Source organism: Pipra filicauda, unplaced genomic scaffold (genome assembly GCF_003945595.2).
Source record: "Pipra filicauda isolate LSUMZ 115617 unplaced genomic scaffold, ASM394559v2 scaffold534_size341627_pilon, whole genome shotgun sequence".
Taxonomy (NCBI): Eukaryota; Metazoa; Chordata; class Aves; order Passeriformes; family Pipridae; genus Pipra; species Pipra filicauda.
This window is the reverse complement of record NW_024104681.1, coordinates 206,177-225,735: the sequence shown is the minus strand read 5'-3', so window position 1 is coordinate 225,735 and position 19,559 is coordinate 206,177. Positions and strand designations below refer to the sequence as shown.

The following is a 19,559-nucleotide window of genomic DNA, read 5'->3' as shown; positions in this document are numbered from 1 at the left end:
GGGAAAATCCAAGGCAAACAGTCAAGTCATTCAGCTGAGATGTTTTTCCAACTGCCCCACAATGGTCTCTTGTGTCTCATCAGGGGCCCGTAAGGATGGAAGGTGTCCCGGAAATGTCCCCAAAGGTGAGTGGAGAATTGAGGCTGTGGCAGGTGCCGGGAGCCCCCGCTCAGTGCCTGTCCTTGATCTCTACCCACGGGGGTCCCAGCACAGAGGGGCCTCTGAGGCAGGTGGGGAGGGAGGGACAGTGGGGCGGGAAGGTGATATCCTGCTGAGGGACAGCGCTGGGCCCAGGGCAGGGCAGGGCCATCCCTGGGGACAGGGGCACTGGGGTAGCTTTGTTTTAAACGCCAAAGAGCATTTTGTATGTATACATCATTAGTTAACCCTAAAAAACTCTGTGGCATCAACATCATCTACTGTCACAGAGTCAGCCCCTTGCTCCATTAATTGAACCATCCACATTTGTGCTCGCTCCCCAGGTTGCTGAGAATATTTAGATAAAAGATTTTTAATGTCTTCTGGGGAGAAATCAACAATGTCATCCTGTCTCACTTGGTTACCCTGATTATCCACCACAGCCTTCCATCGTACAACAGGGGCTGCCCTTCCTTCATGTGTCAACTCGTTTGTTGTTGATGGCTTCCCTGAACTTTCTATAGAATCGTCTTCATCAGAATCATCACTGCTACTCCATACGTTACCACCCCACTTCTCTGGGTCCCAATGAAGGGCAGTGACTACAGCCTGCACCCGTGGCCCCCCATCACTTCGTTCTATTTTCCTTTGCCTGTGCTGAATAGTTCTCTCAGCATATTTCTCAGCTAAAGTAACACATTTATCTTCTGCCCTGCTCTTTTCAGTTTGAAGGTCAAGCAAAGCCTGGCGTTGTACCAATTGAGTGGCTCTTACAGCATTCAACTGCTCCTGCAGTTTGTTGTTCTTTTCTAATTCCTTTTGCAATTTTTCCACAGTTAACTTACATGCAGCGAGCAGCACACCCCCCATACGTCTGGCATGTTCCAGACAAATGCTTGATTTAGTAGTAGGGGTTTGTGTAAACTGCTCCCAGTATTGCAATACCTCCATCAGGGTCTGCTGTCCCCAGCATTCAGGGGAAATCTGTGTACATGATTCCCATTTATTCCATAAGGTATTCCATGGCTCCTGCCCCCATTCTACTAATTCACAGGGAGGAGCAGCGGTTTTCTTGGGTTCATTGCCACCTGTGGCCGACCCTCCTAACCACTTCTCCATCTTAATCTACTAAACGTTCTCACTAACAAATACAATAACAACAGAAGGTTCTCAGTTTCAAACTAAACACAACACCTATACACAAATCCACAAATACAATTTCAAGATAAATACAAGACACTCCAATCCACAAACTGTGGCCCTTACACCACAAAGAAATCTAACCACATATACACATCAAATCTAAAGTCTGTGTTTGTACCAACCACAGAATACACACTCTGTAATAGCTCTGAATGGATCCTCAAAAAGACATATCTATGAATAAAACAATAAAACCTAACCCACTGAGTATCTTCTAGGCTTTGATTAGCTCCACATCAAATACAATAGAAATTCAGAGTCCAATCTAGCCTTACCTCCTGGATGCCTCTAGGTCCCAAGATATATTTATTGCAGTTATTACAAAGAAGTCGTACATATAATGAACAGTTGCAAAAGGGACAAATCTTAATTCTAGGTCTTAAGCAGTGTGGTATATTCATAATTAATTGCTCAGAACTACCTCCCATATACGAAAAACAAACAAAGCATATAAAACACAGGCACTGTCACCCATATAGTAACTTAATCAACAAAAACTGGTTCAAAACAGACAAAAAACCAACAAAACATATAAAACACAGACACGGGCACCCCCAGTGCCCACACCCAGAGGGTTAATTGAACTCTATGTTTCACCACCCACACAGGGACGCGGCTGCACAGGCTGTGCTCTCCACCTGAGAATCTCCCTTCTCACACAACTCACACGGGGATGTGGCTCTACAGGCTGTGCACTCCACCTGAAGATCCCCCCACCACTCATGCAGGGACACAGCTTCGTTGGCTGAGCACTCCACCAACGAATTTCCCCACACAACACTGTTTATTCCACCGTGCATCCTGCCGACTGCGCCAATGTATGTACCAGTCCGTTAGGATACATGCCCGGAATAAAAACAAGTACAACAGGCATTCAAACACCACAATCTTTTATTGCAGTGAGAATAAAAAAAACCTAACAAAGAGAATCAATAGCTAAAAAGAATACAAAATAACTACTTTATTGGTTGGCATTGAAACAATACTATGAACAGCATTTAATACAGTAGTAACTAGGAAAAAAAGGGAGTTAAAGGGATACCAAAAAAAGGATATTAAAACAATACTGTAGAACAGCTTTTAATACAATATTGATTAGTAAAAAGGAACTAAAGGGATACCAAAAAAGGATCTTAACGCAATATTACGGACAACTTCTAACACAATATTAGTTAGTAAAAAGGGGAATTAAAGGGAAATACTATGGACAACTTTTATTACAGTATTAACTAACAAAGGGGAATTAAAGGGACACTAAAAGGATATTAAAACATTTGCTTTCTCGGTTGCTTCCTGTCAATAACCTGTGCTTACCCACACAGACAGGCCAGGGCTGCCAGGATCTGCAGCAGCTGGTCGGTGCCCGTGCTTAGCGGGCGTCCCCGCGGAGCAACACAGTCTCCATGGCAGGATGAGGATTGCTCACCCCAGCAGTCCTGACACCCCATTTTATCAGTTCCACATTACACCACGTAGGGCCAGGACACAGTATAAGGTGATGCCTGAGTGGCAGCCAAACCCCGCCTGATCATCACCTGAGAGCAACAGTCTGCGCGTGCCCTGCTGTAGGGCAAGGGGCGAGTGACCCCTGCCCACATCATCTTCCTCTCACCATCATCTTTCTCACCCCTATGGATGACCTCTACCATTGTGTTTCAAGGGTAAATGTATCTATCTTGCATTATGGAGCCAAGCCAAGGAGGAACTCAGCTCTGATAATAGGGGACATCAAGTTGACTTGCTAAAGACACAATGGACCTTTCAGTTCACTTGTGCCATGAAGTTACACTGTACAATACTCAGGCTGGTTTCACATCCTAATATAATTTCTTTCTCACCCCTCTATGCTCCATTGATCATCTAATTCAAAAGTACCCCCCTTACACATGTCCTAGAACGAGTGAGGAGAGATGGAGAACATCACTGGTGAGTAAATTTTCTAGGGTGGTCCCCAACTGCCACAGGCTTTTTCAACCTAATGCTACATCCTGCTGTTGGGATATCGATCCCAACTGGGATTTGGTTTGTGTTAGTAACTGCAGTGTGTGTAAGAGTACAGTACCTAACCCAGCAATTGAGAAAACTGACTTGTCCAGAAATACAAAGGTTGAAGTGAAAGATATGTGTTCGTTTTGCCAGAATCAGATGCTATGTTTTATTTAGTAGATATTGCTAAGTTTTAACATTTTAATGTAAGAACTAACACCTTTTAAGTCATGTGAGTTAAGGTGAATGACAAAACATTGGAGACCAATGTTTCTCAACATATTTGCCAAATACTATACACATACACTGTGGACACCTCTGTTTGATAAGATAGCTCTGATATAATTTATTTAATAAGAAGTGTGCAATACTAGTAATTGTGTAGTAACTAATTCCAGTTAAAGCTTTTTGTCCTTTCAGCCTTTTGTCCTTTTCCCTGTAAATGCGTTGAGCAAAGGGGAAGCAGTAGCAGTCCTTGCACGAGCAAAAGGTGCCAACCTCCAACTGACACAGGTGGTCTGTACACGACAAAACCTCTGACTGCCACCCCACTTGGACTGCATTGATCCAAGAGGGACAGCATTTGAACAGGGAAGCAGCCTTGGAAAATAGAGCAGCTGGAGATTGCTTGTTACTCCAGGCGTGAAGATTTGGAAGGACTTTATTGTTTCAGTCTCACAGATAACAATAAACCAATGGAAGCCAAATTGAAAAAATTTAAAGCTTTGGTACAAAACATAAGACAGGACCCAAATGGGATAGACAGGTGGAATGGCTGGTCAAATATATTTCCTTCTGTTACCTCAATATTGAAACAATTTATCAGTTTGGTATTAAAGATATTCAGAGTTTTACTTGTTGGAGAGATCACGGTCTGCTGTTTTACTTAAGTATGGCCAACAGGTCTTGCTCAAATTCATGGATGCAAATATGATTCTGCTCCAATTTAAAGTGTGCAGGGAATGTTTTCCACTAAATAGCTCCAATATAAAGGTGGCTTTGAAGACATGAGCAAGAGAATGTGACCAACAGCAACCTGCCCATACAAATGAGTCTGTTCTTAGAACAAAACACATCAAACTGCCTGAAAGCAGCAAGGTTGCAACAAAACTGTACAAACTCAGTGAATGAGTATTTGCTGTGTCTGACTCCACTTGCTTGGTGACATCTTCCCTGTAATGCCTTCAGGGCAGGGCTGGGATCACACACCAGGGCTGGGATGAGGGGCTGGGCATGGCCAAACTCCTGCTCCCACAGAATCACAGAACGGGTCATGTTGGAGGGGACCACAGTGGGGCATCTGGTCCCACCTGGTCCCACCTCCCTGATCCAGCAGGGTTGTCCCAGAGCACATGGCCAGTCCAGACAGTTCTGGAATATCTCCAGTGAGGAGACTCCACACCCTCTCTGGTCTCTGTCCCAGTGCTCAGTCACTGCACAGCAAAGTTCTTCCTCGTGTTCAGGTGGAACTTCCTGGGCATCAGTTTCTGCCCGTTGCCTCATGTCCCAGTGGTTGGCATCACCGAGAAAAGCTTGGCTCCATCTTCTTGGCACCCCCCTTTAGATATTTATCCACATTGATTCAGTAAAAGTGAGACCGGAGTGTCTCGAGGCTGCAGCCAGAGACAGGGCGAGGCAGCCCCGGCCGGGAGCGGGTCCGTGCGACCCCTGCCCAGCTCCCTGCGGGGAGAGCAGTGCCCGCAGAGCCGCCCCGGCCCCTCCGCTGCCTTCCCGAACCCTCCGGCTGCTCCTTATCTCATCACACAGGGAAAGGACGCGCCCCTGACGGGGGTCCTGCTCTGCCATGCCGGCATCCAGCCAGTTTAACCCCCCTTGCTCACAGACCACACTGATGAGCAGTTGCAATATTCTGCCCCAAATGGACTGTAGGTTTGCCATTCCAATCCAGGGCAGGGCATGAAAAAAGAGAAAAACCCAGAACAGAACCCAGAGTGATCTTGCAGGGCCGGAGCAGCAGAGGGAGGATGTTCTGCCTGCTGGTATTTTCCAGCGCTGACCTGATTGAGAAGAGGGTCTGAGGGGCCAAGCTGTCCAGGAGCAGAGCTGGCTGCTTGCAGGGAGCATTTCCCTCCCTAGTGCTGGCTGTCTGGGCAGGGGAGGGAACTCTGGTTTGGCCAGGCAGGAGGGAAGGACTCCTGGAGCCTGGGAGAGAGGGGGGCTGCTGTGCAGGGGTGGGGGTGAGTCCTGCTGATCCTGAAGGGCTGGAAATACCTGCCTCTGGGCCTCCCCCCTTTCTCTGCCTCCCTCCTCCGGACAGACGAGAGTCGAAGGACACCTGGCAGAGCAGTCCCCACATGGAGACACCACTGTCCATGCTCTGCCCGGCGACAGCAGGTATTTGAGCAGAGCTTCTGGGGGAACTCACTCTGAAAAAGGACCCTGGAAAAAGGATCACAGGGCGAAGACCAGCACTGTCCTTCACACAAGGTGAAAGGCAGGCTGCCTCAAACAGACCCATCCCTCTACTCGCCTCACAGTAAAGCTTGTTATATGAGACAAAAATGCTGGCCATTCCTCACCTCCCTCCCTCAGATGCCCTGTAAAGTTGTGTCTCAGTGAGACTGAGGCTGCAGAAGGGGATGGGACAGGTTTCAACACGGAAAACCCCCATACACAGTTTGGCCTCGCTGGAAGGAAGCACAAGCAAGCCCTTGGCAGCAAACTCTTTATTGACAAAACAAGGGTGTGGGTCTGTGAGTGCTGTCCGGGGGCTCTTCACCTCTCCTGCCACACGCCTCGCCCTCCTCAGACGGGCTGGGGGTGCACAGCTCTGTGCCGTGCTCCAGCCTGGGCAGGGGGCTTCGGCCCCGCCGGAGGGACGGGCTGGTGGGGACACTCTGGGTCCCCGGAGGGGAGGGTGTCCTCAGCAGCATCGCTCTCATTTCCACCTTGGGGTGTGGGTGGGTTTGCAGCAGGCCCTTGGAAATTCCCTTTGGGGTTTGGTGCAGTCCCAAGTTGACCAAGTCGCTCCAGTAAAGACTGAACAATCCGATTTGCCATGGTCTTTATATCCAAAGTGTTGGCTAAGGCTGTTGGATTAATTTCTCTCTCCAAGTTCTCCTCCACTGTTGCAAGAATGTCAGCCTCCAAGGTTTTGTCATAGCCAGTTCCTTCTGCACGCTGCTGTGGTTCTAAGGCAGGTAACTTTGCTCCTGTGGTTGCTTCCAGCCTCTGCTGTTCAGATGCTCTGGGGACTCCTGACTGCAGCTTTTTCTTGGACACCTTTTTGCTGTGAAGCCCCAGGATTTCAGTGTACTCAGAGACAGGGCGTTGTTCTAACCAAAGAGCTAGGTAGGATTTCAAGAAGAAGCGAGCACTATTAACAGCTTCTTGGGTGAGTTTGTCAAGCCAAGTGTGAAAACGTGCTCTGTCTGAAGCTTCCTTGGATTTGTCTGCTCGGGTGGTTCCTCTATCAACAGGTCTGGCTGCTGCCCCTGGCTTAGCAATTCTGGATTCCAGATGGTCCCCCAAGTCCTCCAACACCATCGCTACAAGCTCTTGGGCCACCACTTCTATTTTCTGCTGGCGTCTTAGAGGTTTCTCAAAAGGCCCTGGTTTCCTGCAGATGTGAGAAGACTGCCCTCTGATCCCTCGGGCAGCCCTCCTTAAAAAGGTGACATGCTGATCCCGAGGAACCATCAGATTCCCAAACACTTTGTGCGCAACCATATTGACCAGACATTGGAGCTTCTGGGCTTCTGCTGCAGTTAGTTGTTCCTCTGCCCATGAAAATATATCTGGTCGTCCCAATATCTTCTCTGCCTGTAGCTTGAGCCTGGTCAGGTAGTCCCTGTACTGATTGAACTCCTTCACAGTGCAAACCACCTATGGAGGGATGAGGGCAGAACCCCCCAGGCACTGTCAAGCCATGCAGAACTGCCCTCCCCAGTGGGAGGGGAGCTGCTCCTCTGCTCACCATTGCCCCCACTGCCCCTGGTGTCAGAGCCCCCGATTCCCCCCGGCCAGGGCTCCTCGCCCCGGCTCCAGGCCTCGCCCCGGCTGCCTCCTCAGCACACGGGCAGTGCGGGGCAGCCTGAGAGGAGCAGGGCTGGGACTTCCCAGGGGGATGTTGGCACCATTTCTGCTCCCAGGGAAACCAGCCCACAGCCCTGCCCTCTGCCCACAGCAGGCGGCTGCAGCGAGTGCTCTGGGAACCCGCTTGGAGAGGGCTGTTCTTGATCAGCCTGACACCCAAACCTACGTTATTGTCACGGGTGACCAAGCCCTGTTTCCTCAGAAACTTCAGGACATCCTTGCGATGGTGGTAGTCCCGCAGGTGGGGGTCATGCAGGCAGTTGTACTCTGTGCTGAGGTGGTGGATGTAGGGATCATCCAGGGAGTAATAAGGACATGGACCTTGAAGCTGTAAGAGAGATTTTCCAGAGTATGAAGGAGTCAGGAGAGAGGAGCAAAGAGGTGCCACATGGTACTTGTGAAAAGGTAAAGGTACTTTGAAGACCAACACTTCATTTTTCTGAAGGCACAGAGTCCCATAGAGCCAAACTGCAGGGCCAGGCTGGGCTGTGATGGGCTGGGGGAGAGAAGACAAACCCCACCAGCAAATTGGCATCTTGTGCCACCAGGAAGAAATGCAGACCCATCCACAAATGAACCTTCCAAGTGAAAAGGTCAAGCCCAGCATTCAAATACAGCCAATGGAGAATGCAGGAAAGAGTCTCCTGGGCTTAGGCAGGCCCAAGGGCTGTCCCGACTGACGCTGCCACCGGGAAGTCTCTGCCCTGGGAATGAGCAGCACAGGCTGCAGGAGGAGGAGGACAGTGTGTGCATTCCCCAAGAAGGGAAGGCAAAGCTGCTCCAAATACACCAACGGGGCAAGCAGGAGAAGGCTGGAGTCCCCCTCAGAGGTGCCCCAGAGCCCAGCTCGACATTGCTGGGTGAGCGGAAGGGCGCATTGCCCCGGAACCCCGACACAAAGTCACCTGCTGCAGGTGTGGGCCCTGCCACACACGTGCACCGAGCCAGAAACCAGTGCAGAGAACTGACAAGTCCTTTTTCTCTGCGTTCCAGGGAGCTTGAGCTTCCCTCCACTGCCCAGCCCTGTCCGACTGAAGGGCTGCAGCTCCTGCAGAGCAGGTGGGCACAGGAACTCCTCTACCTGATGGGGACCCCACCAAAGAGGAGAGCTGATCTACCCCTTTCTACTTGCTTTACCTTTTCCCCCAGCTTTCCCCTGGAGAAGACAGGCTTGGATCTGGGTTTCACATGGATCCTGAACCCGATTGGGAAGTCCAGCAGGTCAAAATCCATCATCTCAGTAGCTCAGTCTCACAGGTGCAGTGCTCTGGGGCCGAGGTGGGAACACACGGACACCCAGGCGTCACCCAGGCGTCAGCTCCTGCACAGCAGTGCTCTACAGCCCCTTCCAAGAGCTCTTGTGGTGCTGTGATCCTGAGCAGTGCTCCACAGCCCCTTCCAAGAGCTCTCCTGGTGCTGCAATCCCGCACTGTCTCCTCGAGCTCGAGGCACAATAGCTGGTGTCCCAGTGAGCAGCTGAATACACCCTTGGGGCATTGTGACATCATGGTGATGCCACATCACTGCATTGTCACACCGTTGCGTTGACATCCCATCACACAGAAACTGTCCACCAAACCCATGGACGGGGACCCTCTGGAGGCCCCTTCGGACAGGCCTGTGGGCCTCTCATTCTGTCTAACCCCGCTGAGAGGTCCTTGATGTACCCCCTCCTGAGGTAATCGATGCCAAGGATCCAGAGGGCCTCTGGGCCAATCACAATGGGGTGCTTTTCCCACTTGTGCCCTGTGAAACTCACTTCAGCCTCTAATACAGACAGCTCCTGGCATCCCCCTGTCACTCCAGAGATCCCGATGGGTTCTGCACTCCTGTGCCTCGATGCCATCAGTGTGCCTTGTGCACCAGTGTCTACTAAAGCTTTACACCTCCGTGGATCTGCTGTGCCAGGCTATTGAACCCTCACAATCCAGTAGGCCCAGTCATCCCTTTCCTCCTCCTGGCTGAAGGCAGGGACCCTCCATTCCCGTTCCTGGTCAAAGTATTCACTGTCTGACCTTTGTGATGCCAGACCAGAAATCCCCTCTCCAGGATCAAAGGAGCTGATTTCAGTCCTTTTAGGTCTGGGAGATCCCTGATTGCCTGTAGGGGGTGTGTCTAAGGTACCAGGGAATGTACTGGGGCGAGAGTGCCCGAGGGACCATGCGCCGACATGGACAACCCTCTTGGCCAAGGAAGTCACATGGGTTTAAGGGATAAAAGCAGCACCGAATTTGAAATAAACCTCTTTGTTTTACCACCTCACAGAGAGCGTGTATTTTCTTTATTGCATAAAGGCACGTGCCACCCTACAATTGCCCTCTTGTGTCTCTGCAGTAATTACGCTCACAGCTTTCTTGGGTGACCCCCTTCTTACCAGCTCTCTTCCCTCTCAATTCACGTACCCAGGCTTCCAGCTTAGAGGTGGGTTCACCATCCCACTTCTTCATGTCTTCCTCCAGTCAGGCAGAAAGAACCAGAGTTCACCAGGTGGCCTGAGCTTGGGATTCCTTTCCCTGTGGCTGGGCCAGGAGGGGACAGATCTCTTGGGCTGCCCCTTAGGGCTGAGGTGGGGATGTGGAAGTGTGTGTGGGGACAAGGAAGTGCCCAGTTTCTTCTACGTTTCGGAGTCAGGAGGACATCATCTCTACAGGTGGTGGATCCATTCTCAGGTAATACAATGCTTCCAGACTATTGGAATATGATGTAGGGGTGCTTTGAACCACCTTCCTCTACATGGACACCGTGCAAGGAACTTTAGGGCTGGATCTTTGGGGCTGTTATCCCTTCGTAGATTACTATAAATGATTTCCAGCACTGCTAATTCTCTCAAGTACTGGATACCTTTATCTGCAGTGCTCCACTTTCCTGAGGAGTTCATAAGATCTTCCTTGAATGGATACCTTGCCCTCACGCTTGAGAGGAGCCATCTCCAGAGCCTGCAAATTGCTCTGTCTTTTCCAATTCCTCTTTCAATTTCCCAGTCTCTAGCAAGGGATCCCAGCTGTTGGGCTTCATGACATTCCTGACTATCAGCCCCATTATCCCAGCATCAAAGCAGCCAGGTAGGAATCCACTCACTGGGCTGGCGGCTGGAATCTTTCCGCAAGTCCCAACGTTCTGATGAGGTCAGGGACTGGGTAACTTCGGTTTCCTGTGGGATTGGTCTCACTCCTTTTGATTTCTTTGTTGAAGGACTGGCCCCCTCCCCTCCTGATTCTCCCTTTTCTTCCCATACTAATTTCATGGACCTGCAGCTTGCCTTAGCCATTTCTTCCTGTTCACTGACTGTAGTTGTTTTGGTTTGAGTCGCTGTCTCAGCCATAGCATCCTCCAGGGCAGTTTGGGTCCCTGCCTTCACTACAGTCCTCTGAGAGTACTGAACTGTGGCTCGATGGGCACAGGCCAGGCCCCAGTACAGGGCAAGAAGCTGCTGGTTTTCACTGGGATAGGCAAGGCACCTTCCATCAGGTGACATGCCAGTCTGCCAGGGTCAAATACCTGTTCAGGTGTGAAGTCCCAGGTAATGGGAGGAGTCAAACGCCCTGGGAACCTGCCCAAGTCCTTCCACACGCCCTGCCACCTCAGGACACATCCCAATATATCATCAGCTAAAGTTTGTTCTCTCCTACACCAGGACACACCAGATTCCACAAACTCCACAGTGTGCTGACAGTATTATTTAGTAACAATAACAGTATCAGACAGCTCCCATAAGGATTAGCAAGGACCATGGAAGACTTCATTATAAAGCCATTCATATCAATGCCAGGGAGGGGGGGAAGGAGTATTTTTCCATTGTCCCCAGAAGATGCTCCCCCAGCATGACAAGGCAGTCAGTGTGTACTGGTTTAAAGGTAAACCACCAGGGGGAATGAACTCAACTCAAAAGAGAGATTATAAGTCAGAATAACAATTTAATAAAATAATACAATAAGTACGATTATACAGACAAACAATTGGTTTTAACCCACAAAACCCAAATGTATAACCCAGCACCCTGGGGCATGAAGAGAGTGGTGTTCTTTGGGCCCTGCTTTAGTCCAAAGTAAAGGGAGAGGGAAAAACCTGTTGCAGTCTGGTTGAAAAGTGGTGGTTGCAGTCCAGTCGAGAGTGGTGGTCTGCGGTCTGGTTGAGAGCTGTGGTCTGCAGTCTTCCTCTGGATCCCACGAGTGGTTAAAAAAGTCCCAAGACTCCAAGACTGTATATCCTCCAGTTCAGGCAGGAATGTTCAGTACCTCCCTCAAGGCAGGGAGTTCCACAATGGGTATGAGGACAGGAGCACCCTCCTATCTCACAGGCCTCTTAACACCTAGTTTATAGCCTGAGGAGTCAGGCTCTATGTGCAGATGGTGTAAATGGTTCATTGATAAAAGTTTCTGGGCAATGGCATGGAAGGCTATAGAATACACAATTTTGGGTTACACCCATCCAGTGATGAACTGGTCTCAGCTGTCCTAACTAGGACACAGTGTGAGGGTATGTTCCCAAAACTCAGCAAAATAAAGTGATGAGCAGCACAGCCAGCAAACTCCATGTCCCATCCAAGAGCTTTGCTATTCCATAGCTACTGTCTTGCCTTTGTCTTGCCTCACGTTGGGCACCAAAAAGGACTGCGGTGGGTTGACCTTGGCTGGACACCAGGTGCCCACCCAGACAGTCTATCACTGCCCTTCCCAGAAGGACAGGGGAGAGAGAATAAGATGGAAAACGACCCGTAGGTTGAGATAAGTCACTTTACTAAAGCAAAAGCAAAAGTTTGCGTGCACAAGCGAAGCAGAAAATGACAAAGTTTATTCTCTACTTCCCATCAGCGAGTGATGTCCGGCCACTTCCCAGAAAGCAGGGCTTCAGCACGTGGAGCGGCTGCTCAGCAGACAAACGTAAACAATGTCCTCCCCTTCCTCCTCCTTTCCTCAGCTTTTATATCTGAGCTGACGCCATATGGTCTGGAATATCCCCTTGGTTAGTTTGGGTCAGCTGGCCTGGCTGTGTCCCCTTCCAGAAGGAATGTTGCAGTGCTGGTGCTGAGCCAGCCCTGCTCAGCAGTGGCCAAAATACCAGTGTGTTATCAACACCTTTCTAGCTACCAATGCAAAGCACAGCACTGTGAGGGATGCTATGGGAAAATGGTCCAGCTCAGCCAGACCCAATACAGGAATAAACTCTTTATTGGCTAAACAAGGGTGTGGGTCTGTGTTTGCTGTCCGGGGGCTCTTCACCTCTCCTGCCACACACCTCGCTCTCCTCAGACGGGCTTTGGGCGCACAGCTCTGCGTCGTGCTCCGGCACGGGCAGGGGGCTTCGGCCCCGCCGGAGGGACGGGCTGGCGGGAAATCCGTCGGCCCACAGAGGGGAGGGTGTCCTCAGCAGCACTGCTCTCCTTTCCGCCTTGGGATGCCGTGGTCCCTTTGAAATCCTCTTCGGGGGTCGGTGCAGGCCTACATTGACAAATCCGCTGTATTGCAGACTGAATTATCTGTTTTGCCATGGTCCTTATATCCAAAGTGTTGCCTGATGTTGTTGCATCCTCTTCATTCTCCAAGCTCTCCTTCACCGTTGCAAGAACCTCAGGCTCCAAGGTTTTGGCATAGCCAGTCCCTTCTGCACGGCGCTTTGGTTGTAAGGGGGGCAACTTTGTTCCCTTGCTTGCTTCCTGCCTCCGCCGTTCAGATGCTCTGGGGAATCCTCGTCTTGCTTCCATGCCCTGCTTTGAGGAAAGTGTCTGGGATGGCTCTGGCTGAATGTTGGAGGCCTGTCCTTTGGGAAGCTCCAGGATTTCAGTGTGTTCACCGCTAGAGTCTCGTCCAAACTGAGAAGCTACCATGGATTTCAAGAGGTTGCGAACATTTTTAACAACAAGTCCGGTGAGCTTGTCAAGGCAAGCCTCTAAACATGCTCTGTGTGAAGTGGCTGTTTCAGCTTCCTCGGATTTGTCTGCTTGGGTGGCTCCTCCATCAACAGGCTGCTCCTCCAGACTGGCTGCTGCTCCTTGATCAGAAGCTTGGGATTCCAGATGGTCCCCCAACATCTCCAACACAGTCGCTACAAGCTCTTGGGCCACCGTTTCCATTTCCTGACAGTGATCTTGAGGTGTCTCCAAAGGCTGTGCTCTCATGCCTGAAGATGTTCCTCTGATCCCCTGGGCAGCGTTCTTTAAAAAGTTGACACGCTTATCCTGAGGAACCTTCAGCTTCCCAAAAACTCTGAGCACAACAGTCTCAACCAGCTCTTTGAGCTTCTGAGCTTCTGCTGCAGTTAGTTGTTCAGACACAGCTTTGACCTGTCCGTCAGCAGCAATGTCTGGCTTCCCCTGGGAGTCAGCACCAGTGCTGACACTCCCAGGCAGTGTGGCATCTTCCTGGCCCAGATCAGCTGCAGTGTAAGTTTGGTCCTCGTCCAAAGCTGCTTTCACTCTTTTGGATTGTCGCAATTTCCGTGTGGTTTCTCTTCTCTTGGGTGGAGGTGGGCAATAAGGTTTGTGAGTCTGCATCCACCGCTTTCCCGGCCGGGAAGCGTTGGTGGCTCCCGGCAGCTGGGTGCCATGCTTTGATTTGGCCGGGGGTGGCTGAATACATTCCTGAAAGGTGACACCAGGTTGTGGCCGCTGTTGCCTGGACAAGTGCTGAGGCTTCCCACAGGTCCAGGACAGCACTCTGCTTCAGCCAGGCAACGAGGGCAGGAGAGAAGGGCTTCCCTCAGGACTCCATGTGCTTGCACATGGCCCTCGTGCCCGTGCCCACCCCAGCACCCCGCGCTGCCTCAGCCCCGAGCTGCACAGTCCTTTCCTCGCCACAAGGCCCGGCCCTTAGCACAGCCCTCACCTCTTGTGCACTGAGCACCTCCCCTGCAAGGAAAGCCCCAGCCCTCAGCACCACCCTGTGCCCATGAACACAATGCTTTGCCCACCTCTTTCCGCATCGACATCTGCTCCGAAAACAGCTTATGCCTGGTCAGATAGTCCCTGTACTGATTGAACTCCTTCAGAGTGCAAACCACCTATGGAGGGATGAGGGCAGAACCCCCCAGGCACTGTCAAGCCATGCAGAACTGCCCTCCCCAGTGGGAGGGGAGCTGCTCCTCTGCTCACCATTGCCCCCACTGCCCCTGGTGTCAGAGCCCCCGATTCCCCCCGGCCAGGGCTCCTCGCCCCGGCTCCAGGCCTCGCCCCGGCTGCCTCCTCAGCACACGGGCAGCACGGGGCAGCCTGAGAGGAGCAGGGCTGGGACTTCCCAGGGGGATGTTGGCACCATTTCTGCTCCCAGGGAAACCAGCCCACAGCCCTGCCCTCTGCCCACAGCAGGCGGCTGCAGCGAGTGCTCGGGGAACCCGCTTGATCAGCCTGGTGTCCAAATCTACCTTGTTATCACTGGTGACAAACCCTCGTCTCCTCAGCAACTTTAGGACATCCTCACGTTTATGATAGTCCCGCAAGTGGGGGTCATGCAGGCAGTTGTAGTCTATAGTGAGGTGGTGGTTGTAGGGATCATCCAGGGTGAAATAAGGAAATGGCTGGTGAAGCTGTAAGAAAGATTTTTCAGAGTACAAAGGAGGCAGAAGAGAGCAGCAAAGAGGTGCCACTTGGTACTTGTGAAAAGGTGCCAGAAACCAGTGCAGAGAACTGACAAGTCCTTTTTCTCTGCGTTCCAGGGAGTTTGAGCTTCCCTCCACTGCCCAGCCCTGTCCGACTGAAGGGCTGCAGCTCCTGCTGCAGAGCAGATGGCCACAGGAACTTGATGGGGACTCCACCAAAGAGGAGAGCTGATCTACCTCTTTCTACTTGCTTTACCTTTTCCCCCACCTTTCCCCTGCAGAAGACAGGCTTGGTTCCAGGCTTCACAGGGATCTTGACCCCAATTGGGAGGTTCAGCAGGTCAGAATCCATTTCAGTGGTATCCCCTTTTCACAGGGGATATTCTGAGGCTGAGCTGGGAACACACAGACACCCAGGCAGACCTGCCAGAGGGACGGGCTGTTGGGAAAACTGTGGGTCCACAGAGGGGAGGGCCCCCACAGCAGCACAGCTTTTCTTTCCACCTCAGGATGTGGGTGGGTTTGTGACAGGCCTTTTGAAATCCTGTTCGAGGATGGTGCTGCCCTCCCTGCTATGTCCCCTTATTACACCCTTTTTCCCACTATATCCCAATACACTCAGCAGTGCCTCTGCCTTTCGGCAGGACACCAGCAATGAGATAGTGCTCCACGGGTCCTTCCAAGAGCTCTTGTGGTGCTGTGATCCCGCACTAACTCCTTGTGCTCCAGAGGCACAATAGCTGATGTCCCAGTGAGTGGCTTAATTGGCCCATGGGGCACTGTGAGATCATAGTGATGTCACATCACTGCATTGTCACACCACTGTGATGACATCCTGTCACACAGAAAGTGTCCACCAAACCCGTGGGTGGGGACCCCCTGGAGGCCCCTGTGGGCCTCCCATTATGTGTGACCCAGCTGAGAGAGCTCATGTCCCCAGGCCCCTGCTCTGTTCTGTCAGTCTGGGAGGCAAAGCAGGTGTCCTCGCCAAAGGAAGAAATGCGAGGAACTGCCACGCCAAAGATGCCTGGTTTGGGCTTCACTTTGCCTTTTCTCCCTTTTTAGACCTTCTTCCCTGTCACGGCCAAGCAGCTGCAACTCAGGCAATTGCACCAAACTGGATATTTGGCCCATCCCTGTCAACATCTAATTCCTGATTCACATCTTGAGAAACAGAAGAGAAACACAGGCCAAGGGAAATCCCTGCCTTCCCCTTTACTCAGGCTCCCCCTCAGCCCAGACACCTCTCTGCTGCCTTCCCAGTCTCCCCTGCCCTCATTTCTGCTGCTCTCACTTCCTACCCCTTTTTGGCTGGATTTGGTGATTTGCTCATCAAACAAAGGCAAGAGACAGGCACAGCAATCTGTTGGCTGTGCAACAATCACCACAGGTGCCTTGAGAAACAGCGAGAGGCACAGCCCAGGGATGGTGTTCCTCTCCTTCCAAAGCAGTTTCTGGCACATGCTCCAGCTGCAGCTCTTCTCCTGTTCAGCAAGTGGAGGAGCAGCACCAGCTGCGCCCCAAATTCCCTCTGCTGTGCTGAGCGCTCAGCCACAAGGGCCACATCTGCACCCTCAGGCAGTGCTAAGGGATCTCCACCAGCTCAAGTATGCGCTCCCGAGAGGGCAAGTGTGTGCAGTTGCAGCTGGAAAGCACAGATGTTGAGGAATACATTTGGTGAGGGAGCTCGGGGTGCAGCTGCAGTGGGAGCTGCAGGTTGAGCTTTGGGTGGCAGGACCTCGAGGCACGGGGACCTGTGGCACAGCGAGGGAATCGGACACTCAGAGATGGGGCAGGAACTGGAGACTCGGGAGGGAGAGCTAAGACTTTGTGTGCTTGGACTGTGAAAGTACAAAAGCCCCAGGGGTTCAAGGTCCGTGCTCAGAGACACCAGCTCAAGCTGTTTCTGTTCCTGCGCCGTGAATAAATGGCTTCGTGGAACGAGACATCTGAGTGTCTGCTATGGGAAACCTGGGGTTGAACTGGTATGGAAACGTGGTCTGACTGTGTGAGTTGGGGGGCGTGGGGAGTCAAGCAGGGACCCTTGGGCTCGCTGGAGCCCCTGTGACGAGGCTTTGGTTCCAGCAGTGACAGTCTCGGTGGTGGAAGTGTGACTGCCAGAGGGCCTCCTGCATGCAGGGAAGTTTCCTTACCAAGAGGGATGGCTGGGAGCTGGAGAAGCCCCCAGGCCCTGCATTCCCTCCCTGCGTGCTGACCGTGTGGGCAGGGAACAGGAGGGAACTCTGGTTTGGCCAGGCAGGAGGGAAGGACTCCTGGAGCCTCGGAAAGAGGGGGGCTGGCTGTGCAGGGGTGGGGGCGAGTCCTGCCGACCTGAAGGGCTGGAAATATCCTGGGAAACAGGTCTGGAGAGAGAGAGTGGGGGAGATCGAGGCTTAGCTTGATCTGCCGCCCACTGCCTCTGATCCACAGCAGTTCAGACGGAAAGGCCTTCCAGAGGTTGGAGCCAATAAATTCCTGCACATGTCCCTCATTCCCCGTGTCGCAGGGCTCAGTGCCCCTCCAGAGCCCTGCTGCAGGCGCCCAGCAGCCGGCATTCCTTCCTCTCCGCTCACGAAGATCAAACACCAAAGAACAGCTTTCCTTAAGAAAATTTTTATGTCTTCCCCGTTTTCTCACAAGCCGGCCGGGCACGGCGACCGCGGGGCAACCCCGGTCCGGGGAAGGAAGCGGCAGATCCCACCGCCCGCCTTCCCTTCCCCTTCCGGGCAGCCGCGCAGCCGCAGCCGCGGCGCCGGGGGCCGGAGCGCTGCCGAGCCCGGCCGAGCGCCGCCGGTGCCGCCCCGGGTTCCAGCCCCGCCGGGGTCGCCCCGGGCCCCGCCGGGGTGGCTGTGGGGCCGCCGCGGGGCCATGGCGCGCTGGGCGCGGCGGGCGCTGGGCTCGCTGCTCCCGCTGCTGTGCGCGCTGCTCCGCGCCGCCGCCGACACCAGCACCGGCCGGGTACGTGCGGGAGCGGGGCCGGGCGGGGGTGCCCCGGGGGTACGCAGGGAAACCGGGCGGGCAGCGGCTCCGTGCCCGGGCGCTGGTGCCCGCCGGGAGCCTTCCAGCATCTCCCGCCGGGCCGGGCTGCGCTCGGGGGTGCGGGCGCGGCTCCTCCGGCCGCGCTCGGCGGGTCGGGGAGCGGCCGGACAAGTAGCCGTGCCCCTCCTGGGTGAGCCTGAGCCTCGGTGTCCGCCGGGAGCTTCCCGAGGTGTCTGAGCCGTGGGGTGGGTGCCCCGTTCCCGCTGCCGCCTCCGAGTGCGGCGGGCAGGGAAGGCGATGTCACAGGGGAGCCCCCGCGCAGCTGTTTCGGTCGCTGGGCTCTGCCCTCGCTGCCCAAGGGCAGCTAATTTTGGTCAGACCGAAGTGTTGCGGCGCGTTGTGTTTGTCAGAGGCCGAGGCCGAGGTAGCAAATGTCCGGTCTAGGAGCAGTTTTGCCCCTTGGCTTTGTCTCGAGCCCTTGGCAGTGTCCGTGTTGAATAGCGCTGTGTGTCCATTTGCTCGGTGAACTTTGCCATGCCCAGCCCAGGGGCTGTGACTCCGCTTCCCTTCCCCACCTGGACACAGCACCCAGCTCTGGGGCCCCAGCACGAGAAAGGTGGGCACCTGCTGGAGCGAGTCCAGAGGAGGCCACGGAGATGCTCCAAGGGCTGGAGCTCCTCTGCTCTGGAGACAGAGAGCTGGGGGTGCTGGGAGAGCAGGGGGTGCTCACCTGGAGAAGAGAAGGCTCCAGGGAGACCCGAGAGCCCCTTCCAGTGCCTAAACGGGCTCCAGGAGAGCTGGAGAGGGACTTGGGATAAGGGGTGGAGATACAGGACAAGGGAGAATGGCTTTAAGCTGAAAAGAGAATAGGTTTAGATTGGATATTAGGAAGAAATTCTTCCCTGTAAGGGTGGTGAGGCCCTGGCACAGGTTGCCCAGAGAAGCTGTGGCTGCCCCTGGATCCCTGGAAGTGTCCAAGGCCAGGTTGGATGGGGCTTCCACTAGCCTGGGCTAGTGGAAGGTGTCCCTGCCCATGGCAGGGGGTGGCACTGGATGGGTTTTAAGGTCCCTGCCAACCCATTCTGTGATTTTCTCCTGCTTTGGAAGCAAGGCCGTTTTGTTCTCCCACTTGTGCTCTTCCTGACCTGAGCCCCCTTCCCACTGCTGTGTTACATTGAGGGAAGACAAGGCTCTCCTCTCACCCCTGCTCTGAGTGATCAGGCTGCCAGTGGGAGAGCAGTGCATGCAGGTGATTCATCAGCACTCGTGCGGTGAGGACTGTCCTGTGGGTCAGATGGATTGTCCTCGTGGCTGGAAAAAGCTTAGGGGATGTATGTTGGTCTCATAATAATCCCGGTCCAAGTATTGAATTGAAGGGCTGGGGTATTGGCTAGAAGACAAAAGCACTGTGGGGATGCTTGAAAAGTTATGGTGAAAAGTTTCTGAGAACAAGTTTTTGTTTGAGTTTGATTGGCATTTGCACCTAATGGTGAACTAATATTCTGTTTTCTGCTACCATCCAAGTGAGGGAGGGGAAGAAAGGGGAGGGAAGAAAAATCCTGAAGCATGTTTTTGAAAATGCTGTGCTTAGCATTTTGACAAGTTTGACACAGGGTTTTATCTAAGGCTGCGTTTTAGGGGGGAGGCAGGGAAAAGGGACAAAACTC

At 53.0% G+C, this 19,559-nt stretch overlaps 3 protein-coding genes across 3 annotated transcripts in view; 1 reads left to right on the top strand and 2 right to left on the bottom strand.

Moving 5' to 3' along the window:
- Nucleotides 1-5,996: 5,996 nt before the first annotated feature.
- On the bottom strand, nucleotides 5,997-8,797 carry LOC113986929. Its single transcript, XM_027719108.2, has 3 exons — nucleotides 8,521-8,797; nucleotides 7,550-7,711; nucleotides 5,997-7,173 (listed from the first exon to the last, which is right to left on the bottom strand). Exons 1-3 carry the CDS (start codon nucleotides 8,617-8,619, stop codon nucleotides 6,094-6,096), a joined length of 1,341 nt encoding a protein of 446 aa, XP_027574909.1. The 5' UTR covers nucleotides 8,620-8,797; the 3' UTR covers nucleotides 5,997-6,093.
- Nucleotides 8,798-12,533: 3,736 nt separating this feature from the next.
- LOC113986927 lies at nucleotides 12,534-16,081 on the bottom strand. The gene is made up of 4 exons (XM_027719104.2): nucleotides 15,170-16,081; nucleotides 14,740-14,901; nucleotides 14,290-14,379; nucleotides 12,534-13,960 (listed from the first exon to the last, which is right to left on the bottom strand). The coding sequence occupies exons 1-4, from the start codon at nucleotides 15,263-15,265 to the stop codon at nucleotides 12,629-12,631; spliced, it is 1,680 nt and encodes a 559-aa protein (XP_027574905.2). The 5' UTR covers nucleotides 15,266-16,081; the 3' UTR covers nucleotides 12,534-12,628.
- Nucleotides 16,082-17,781: 1,700 nt separating this feature from the next.
- Nucleotides 17,782-19,559, top strand: part of MMP24 (matrix metallopeptidase 24) — a 46,348-nt gene continuing 44,570 nt past the window's right edge. Inside the window, exon 1 of the mRNA XM_027719107.2 lies at nucleotides 17,782-17,871. Within this exon, the coding sequence (XP_027574908.2) occupies nucleotides 17,782-17,871 (90 nt within the window). The remainder of the gene's footprint in view (nucleotides 17,872-19,559) is intronic.